The following is a 9062-nucleotide window of genomic DNA, read 5'->3' on the forward strand; positions in this document are numbered from 1 at the left end:
GTAAGTCGATGTGACACATTAGTTTCAAATTTATGGCAAATAAGCCCTCCACTCTAGGTTCTCTCTAGCAGGTAAATACACAAAACTAGCAACCAATGCATTTGCCTTCTGCTTATTGCAGACACTCTGCAAATAGAACATTCAAAGCAGAATCCAACTGGTGAATCAGATGTAAATAAAAATGTAAATGGAGCCAAAGGAAAGGTTAACAAACCTGAGCAAGTGAACCTTCAGGGGTAGAAACTCCATAGTACTTCAAAGTGACATATAATTCTTGTATGACGAATCAAGAATCTTTTCAGGTAATTTCTTCCTCAGGAGCTGTTAAACATGAAGATGTTGTGGATTAAGTAAAAAAAATGTTCACAAAGCTCTCAGCCAATCCCATGACTACAACACAGTTAGTAGAAAAGGAGCCTGCAATCTTCACTGGATCACAGGAATGCATCAGGGCTGTAAACGAACTGAACGTTCGGCGAACTGTTCGTGAACTGTTCGGCTGGAAGTTCGTTTATGTTCGTTTATTTAATAAATGAACGAACATGAACAAAAATTATCATTCATTTAGTTAAACGAACAAACATGAACAATGGTCTCGTTCGTTCATTTATGTTTGTGAACGTTTGTTTATGATGTTTGTTTACGTTCGTTTATGTTCGTTCGTTTAAGTTTATTTATATTCATCTATATTCAATTAATTTTTATTATGTTGATGTATTATATGTTCGTTTATGTTCATATATGTTCAACTGTGTTTTTTCTTATCTTTGTTCGTTTATGTTTGTTCGTTTAGCAGGTTCACGAACATAAATGAACGAACATGAACAAAGTAATTTGTTAAACGAACGAACATGAACAAGAAAATCTCGTTCGTTTATCCGTTCGTGTTCATTTGTTGTTCGGCTAACTTAAACGAACGAACATGAACAAGACCTTGTTCGTGTTCGTTTGGTTCGTTTACAGCCCTAATTATTATTATTATCCTTATTTACTATCCATGAAATTAAAAATTCCAAATTAATGAAATTAATAATCAGATTCGTATGAGGGACGATGATATGCCTCTTTTAACTTGGTATCCATACATGTACATATTTTTTTCACATAGTTGTTTACTAACTTGGTATCTATACATGTACATATTTTTTCACATACTAACTTGGTGATTCACTTGTGATTCACATATGAATTACATGTGATTCATATGTAATTCACATCTGAATTACATGTGATTCACATGTAATTCACATACGAATTACATGTGATTCACATGTAAATCACATGTGACACACATATAGATCACATATAAATCACATATGAATTACATGTGGTTCACATGTAATTCATAATTCACATATGAATTACATGTGATTTACATGTGATTTACATGTAAATCACATCTTAATTCAATGTGATTAACATGAAATTCATATATGAATTACATGTGATTTACATGTAAATCACATATGAATTACATGTAAATCATATATGTATTTTTGTGAGTATTTTGGTCTTTTTAATTTTCTTGTAGATTTGGAAGAAATTGTTGTGAATATTGAAAAGGTTGAAAATGATAAATTTAAGAAAATATGAAAATATTGACACGAAGACATGAAAATGCTTTGAAATTTTGTAGCACTTTTTTGTGTTTTATATTCTATATTGTGTCGAATAAAATACTTATTGTATTGTGTTTATAGATTAGTAAATAAAATGAGTATTCTTAGGATTTTCTTACAAACATTATAGTATATGAAATATGCATATATGCATTTGTAAAAAAATGCATAAATGTACCAAAAATGTTGATTTTTTTGGTTTAAAAAATATTGTATTTTTTAAATATTCCAGTCTTTTTTATAGATTTTTAAATGATTTTTTAAAAAATGTAGTTTTTAAAAAAAAAATCAATTTTTTTTTTTAAAAATTCATGTTTTCTATAAAAAACTACAAAATCTGCACTTTAAAAAAAAAGTAAAAACTACTATTTTAAAAACAAAAAAAAACTAACAAATACTATTTTTTTTAAAAATCTACAAAAAACTGAATTTTGTTTTTCAAAAATCCATGTTTTATTTAAAAAATTAAAAAATCTGCAATTCTAAAAAAAAAACTTAAAAACAAAATCCGAAATTTTGATTTATTTTGTAATGTTTTAGACATTTCTATTAATATGTAGAATAACACAAAAAATTAAACATTAAATGAAATCGATAAAATTATGATCATGCCCTTAATGAATTAATTTTGATCTAACGTTCCACTTTTAGTTCACGGGTTTTCGGGAAACTATAAGTTCTCAACCGATCTTTTATATATATATATATATATATATATATATATATATATATATATATTATTCTGCCAGGAATGGGGTATGTTACGCGACTCCTCATTTAAATCTGCCTGCGAGACTGCTTGGTTTAGTATTTATACCCCACTGGACTTAATAAGAGAGAGCTTTTTCAAAGTTTAAAATCAAAAAAGTGAGGATATATATATATATATATATATATATATATATATATATATATATATATATATTATTCTGCCAGGAATGGGGTATGTTACGCGACTCCTCATTTAAATCTGCCTGCGAGACTGCTTGGTTTAGTATTTATACCCCACTGGACTTAATAAGAGAGAACTTTTTCAAAGTCTAAAATCGAAAGAGTGAGGATATATATATATATATATATATATATATATATATATATATATATATATATATATATATATATATTATTCTGTCAGGAATGGGGTATGTTACGCGACTCCTCATTTAAATCTGCTTGCCATGGTTTAGTATTTATACCCCACTGGACTTAATAAGAGAGAGCTTTTTCAAAGTCTAAAATCAAAAGAGTGAGCAAACAAATATGGATATTCATTTGAATCTAGCAATAAGTTGATTTATTCTTAGTTGTCGATCGGTGACATGATGGGGTTATCTTTTTTATATTGTAACTATTTATTCTTGTGGTTGTTTCGTTGTGGAATGAATGCCATATCCAGAGACCAGAAAAAACATGTTGCATACATGTGTTTATATATCATACTATATAGTATATAACTGCACTATATATATTCATCCCCGTTGGAAATGTACGTATATATCGCGTTACTGTATATACATAGGATGAGACTATTGTAGGTAGGCCACATGAGGTTAAATGCATTAATTTGCTTTACTTAAATTCCTCATACCAACCAACAACACATGCGTCTCCTTTTCATTTCAGTCATAGTACGTACTCGCCTTCTTTAATTTAATTGGTTTGTTGGTATCGAATCCCAACTATCTATTTCTTTGTGTTTTATAGGATTCCGAAGCTGAATACTGATCATAAGCAACTAAGTGAGTAGCTAGCTAGCTAGACGAGAGATGGATAAACAGTTTTCTGTGAAGGTGGAGGGATCTGGAAGAAAAGGTGCCGGTGGTCATGATCCATCTGTTGGTCCAGTCTACCGTAATCTTCTTGCCAAACATTGTTTCCCACCACTTGATGATTCTCATTTGAATACTACTTGGGATGTTTTCAGGTATTCTTTTATTTCTTCTTCCATGTTCTCAATAACTACTTTGCAGAGGTTTTTGTAAAACTAGGGTTGGTAGAAATAGGTTTGTTTGAAAAGTAGAAATAGGTTGGCTTTTACAAAAACTTTTTAACAATTCTAACCTTGATAACACTTATTTCTAACATTTCTAACTAACAAATTATATATATTACATTTGTAAGCTTCTTGTGTTATAATTTTATTCCATCAAGTTTTTATTTTTTTTTTTTATTTTTTAAAATTTTTTTTTACCTCCTTTATTATTTTGAAAACTTCAAATTTTACTCTTTTTATTAGATACATATAATTAATTTATTTAAAATGTATAATAACAATTTATGTATTATTTTAACAAATTCAATAATCAAATATATCTCATTACTAACTTAAAATACACAACACTATTACAACAATATCAATGAAATGTCTGAAAACTATGAAATTTTTTTAATTTATAATCCAAAATATCCAAAATATATTCCTAATGATATAACTTGTTAGAAATATGTTTAAAAAAACAATAACAAAAAAAAATTAAAAAAAAAACCAAAAAAACTATGCTATAATTAGAAAAGTAATTTTACAAATTAAACAACTTTAAAAAATGCATTTTCCTTTGAAAAAAAATGAAAATGCATTGTTTTTTAAAACAAACGATCGTTTTTCCAATTACATCGAATGTTGACCTTTTCATTTTTGTTCAACAGCACAAAAGACATAAAAGACACACCGTTTTCGCATTTTTCGACTATGACACAATATGTTCCAATTTTTGTTTAAAATAAATGTTTTTAATTATTTTTGATACTTATGATGTCGCATTTTGCACATCAGCATCAAGGGTCCTGGTGAATGTGAGAATATATTTATTACGAAATGTTCGATAATATAATTTGAAATATCTGAAATATATTTTTATAGTCTAAAATATCAAAAATATTGAAAATTTATGATTGGAAACGTCCATATATATATATATATATATATATATATATATATATATATATATATATATATATATATATATATATATATATATATATATATATATATTCTTAAGGACTTTATTAAAAATTTACCAAAAATATCGTACTAAAGATTTTATTCAATTTACAAACTAAACATAATGAAAGAAAAATCACCCTTTTAAATTTTATAAATTAGGATTTAATTAATATTATAATTTAATACTTGGTATGATAATATATTGGAATTGATCTTTTATTTATGAGTTTTATGTATGTAAAGGTATTGATAAGATATATTTTATGATTTAATTTGTTAAAAGTAGTAAGTGTTGTAGAAATCGGCTTTGGAGGTCGATTAACCAACGATTAATCATTTGTCAGCCTCGAACCGATTACGATTAGGTTGCTTGATGAATATTGGTCAAAATCGGTCAAATTCATACATGACGGTCCTTGGCGGTCATAGATGGAAATATTTAAAAAATTCAATATATATATATATATATATATATATATATATATATATATATTCAGAGACTACATCAAAATTTTAAAATTTTATATTTTTAAACTTTCAAAATTTAAAATATTATATTAAAATTTTCTAATTTTCAATAATTTAAAATTTAAAATTTCCAAAACATTTAATTTTTGAGGAAATACTAATTTTTTTAAATAATTTTGTTAATAATTTAGGGTGGCCGATTAATCGCCTATTAATCCTCCCGAGTCTAATTAATCGTTTATTGTCAGTCGACCATCTAGCTCTGCAGAACGATTTTTACAACATTGAAAATAATACATAAATTTTATATTTTAAATAAAGTAAATTATCTATAATATTTAATAAAGGTAAAATTTGGAGTTTTGTATAATAAAAGAGATAAACAAAAAATAAGATAAAACTACTCGAGTGGTAACATGTTAGGGTTAAAAATGAACATATATATAATTCGTTAGTTTATATATATATATATATATATATATATATATATATATATATATATATATATATATATATATATATATATATATATATATATATATATATATATATAGAGAGAGAGAGAGAGAGAGAGAGAGAGAGGTGGGTTCAATTAAGAAAATAAAAAAAATTGAGAATGGGGGAATTATTCTCAGTCACTCATTTAATTAGTCTCTAAAAATAAAGGACACGGTAACAAACTTGTAAATATGATATAATAGCCTTTAATCACAAATACGAAGAGTTGAAATTTATTCGTTTTTTGCTCTTTCAATCCAACCTTCAATTTTGTTTGAATACGAACATATATACAACATCTATGATTAATTATACTCTCAGCATCATTAGAACAACATCATCGATAATCAACATAAAAATCAATTCGTATCATTCATTCAATATCGTTCATCAAATAAAACATCGAAATTAAGATTACAAAAAGATCAAATTATTTTTTGTTTGAAATTTTCATATATTTCTCTAACAATCTACTATTTTGTAAGATTAAGTAGTCAAAGTATCGTATTTATCACATTTTTAAAAAAGTTAACTTGTATGCACTCCAACTGTTTGATGAAATGCATAAACGAAATTATCACGTTATATTAACATATGAATATGTTTTCTCATCTGAATTAATATGTGATTATTAAAACACAAAACAAATATGCAAGCATGTATGTTATTCATGTGTGAATAACATATAAAAATTATATATATTTCTGAAAACACATTGTTATATTCATATATTAATATATTGTGCAATATTCACATATGAATATCCCAACTATTATTCATAAGTGAATATACGATCTAATATTCACAAGTTAATATACTATGTACTATTCTCATGTGATATACCATGTAATACTATATAATATTCACATATGAAAATATCATATAATATTCATAAGTGAATATAACATCTAATATTCACAAGTGAATGCATCGTCTAATATTTAATTATGAATATATTATGTTTACTATATGCTATATTAATATATGAATGATACTTAAATTGTAAAAAAAATTAATCATAGTTTTTATTCATAAGTGAATAACGAATATACTGTAGTAAAAACCAGATTCATTTTATTCATTTATGAATAACGATAGCTAAATATATATATATATATATATATATATATATATAATTATTTTACCTTAAAACTATATCAATATGGATGTCTATTTATAAAGAATAAAAAATCATGAATTTTGGTATATTTAAAATCATTTTTCGATAAAAATAGCTTCTTAAAAATTAAAAAAAAAAAAAAACGAAAAAACTATGTTTTTGTATATATTAAGATAATGTTTAGCATAGTTTAAGAAAACATGTTTTGTTGGAAAACACATGTGCATTCCTTTTCCATTTCCGCTGGTACGTTGGAAGCTTTTGCAGCAAAAATAAATGATCGGCTGAGAGATTCCCCCATTCTCAACCTTTTTTTTTCTCAATTGAACTCTCATATATATATACATATATATATATATATATATATATATATATATATATATATATATATATAATAAATAAAGTGAGAACGTAAAAACATTATTTTTATGTTATTATATTTGCAGTGATATTTATATCCATGGTTTTATGTCATTATTCAGCAAGAAATAAATAAATATTCATAGATTAAAACTAAATTTAAAATTTACTACAAAAATATACATACATAAATTTATAATAGAATAATAACATACTAATGAATATATAAATAATCAAATATTAATATTCATATTAGAATTAGTTCAACAATACACATATACAAAATTCACTACAAAATTATAACATACACATAGTATTTTTACGTTTTCACACTATTTATTGTTTTTATTTTAACTTACTTCTCTCTCTATGTGTGTGTGTATATATATATATATATATATATATATATATATATATATATATATATATATATATATGTATATACTTTGTGGTAGTCTAAAAACTAGCCTACTTTTACAAAGGTTTTTCAAACAAACTTACTTCTACAAAATAGTTTTAAAAGCAATCTATTTTTGCAAAAAACTCCTACTTTGTATCTTCATCTTGAATCATGTATAATTAACCTCTAATCTACATGCAGGTCATCTGTTGACAAGTATCCTAACAACAAGATGCTTGGATGGCGTGAAGTCGTTGATGGCAAGGTACCACCCAAACTATGCCCTTTTCTTCTTATTTTAATTAATTGTGTTATTTGCTTTGATCTTAACATGTTGTGTTATTCGTACCATTAATATGTATTTTAATCTTTCAGTGGGGTCCATATGTTTGGAAAACTTACAAGACTGTATATGAGGAAGTTCTGCATGTTGCCTATGCTATTAGGGCTTCTGGAGTCCAATCTGTAAGCATATATATGCTACTACTATACATATTTAATTTACATTATATATATATATATATATATATATATATATATATATATATATATATATATATATATATATATATATATATATACCTAATTAATTTTCTAAACTGACTTACTATGCATGGTCTGAAGAATTCTCATAATTTTTTTTTTTATATTTAAGAAAATTAACCTTGTTTGTACATGTGTTGATTTGTAATAACAAGCTGTGTGTGAATAACAGGGTTGTAAAGTTGGAATTTATGGATCAAATTGCCCTCAGTGGATTATAGCAATGGAGGTCAGTTTTCAACTCGATTCATAATTTTACCATGATATGTTTATGCATTAGTTATATGTTACATGACTATGTGAATGAATATAGGCTTGCAATGCCCAGAGCATCGTTTGTGTACCTCTATACGATACCCTTGGTAAAACTTGCTTCATTAAAACCAGATTGTTCTTTCTTCCTTTTCACTTAATTACAAATTAACCAAAAACCCTCCCTTCTTTCGATCTTGATTAGATTTCTATAAATATATATCCAACAGGGGCAGGGGCAGTAAACTATATTTTGGAGCATGCTGAAGTTGATATTGTTTTTGTCCAAGATAAAAAGGTTAAACAGGTGAGAACTTTGGCTAATCTTAGTTTTTCCTTAAAATATATTAGTGTGTCAGCTTGTGTGCTAAATAACTAAGTGCTCTGCTTAATTTGGCAGCTTCTGGATCCTGAATGTATACATACTCGACGTCTCAAGGGTGAGAAAACCTTGTAAATATATGGAACTGCATGCATGTTGTGATAATCGAATCAATTTCTTTTGACCCTGTTTAAATGCAGTGATTGTTTGCTTTACTTCCATGGAAGAGGAGGAAAAGGAAAAGGCAGATTCCATTGGAATAAAATCATTCTCATGGAATGAATTCCTTCATATGGTTCGTCAACTCTCATAACATCATGTTTCTACATCAAGATATATATGCTTATGAATTGAGTAATTAAATTCAACTTTTTTCTATGATGTTGATCGAGTAGGGTAGCCAACATCCATCGGAGCTACAAACACCTCAACCATCTAACATATGTACAATTATGTACACAAGTGGCACCAATGGAGATCCAAAAGGTGTTATATTGACACATGAAAATGCTACAACAACTATATTTGGGGTCGAT

The 9062-nt window shown here is 26.1% G+C and overlaps 1 protein-coding gene across 2 annotated transcripts in view; it reads left to right on the forward strand.

Annotated features, from left to right (window-relative positions):
* Window positions 1–3224: 3224 nt before the first annotated feature.
* LOC145015500 (long chain acyl-CoA synthetase 1-like) overlaps window positions 3225–9062 on the forward strand; it is an 8888-nt gene continuing 3050 nt past the window's right edge. The window contains exons 1-10 of one of the 2 annotated variants that reach the window (XM_078973981.1): window positions 3225–3247; window positions 3324–3543; window positions 7611–7674; window positions 7785–7874; window positions 8125–8181; window positions 8266–8314; window positions 8435–8511; window positions 8605–8644; window positions 8727–8821; window positions 8922–9062. The exon at window positions 8922–9062 is cut by the window's right edge and continues 27 nt beyond it. In XM_078973981.1, the coding sequence (XP_078830107.1) occupies window positions 3386–3543; window positions 7611–7674; window positions 7785–7874; window positions 8125–8181; window positions 8266–8314; window positions 8435–8511; window positions 8605–8644; window positions 8727–8821; window positions 8922–9062 (771 nt within the window). In that variant the 5' untranslated portion in view covers window positions 3225–3247; window positions 3324–3385. Of the gene's footprint in view, window positions 3248–3283; window positions 3544–7610; window positions 7675–7784; window positions 7875–8124; window positions 8182–8265; window positions 8315–8434; window positions 8512–8604; window positions 8645–8726; window positions 8822–8921 lie in introns of those variants that run through there. The other variant, XM_078973980.1, reaches the window with a different exon arrangement.

The sequence above is a fragment of the Lactuca saligna genome, chromosome 9 (genome assembly GCF_052625555.1).
Source record: "Lactuca saligna cultivar CGN05327 chromosome 9, ASM5262555v1, whole genome shotgun sequence".
In the NCBI taxonomy this organism is placed as follows: Eukaryota; Viridiplantae; Streptophyta; class Magnoliopsida; order Asterales; family Asteraceae; genus Lactuca; species Lactuca saligna.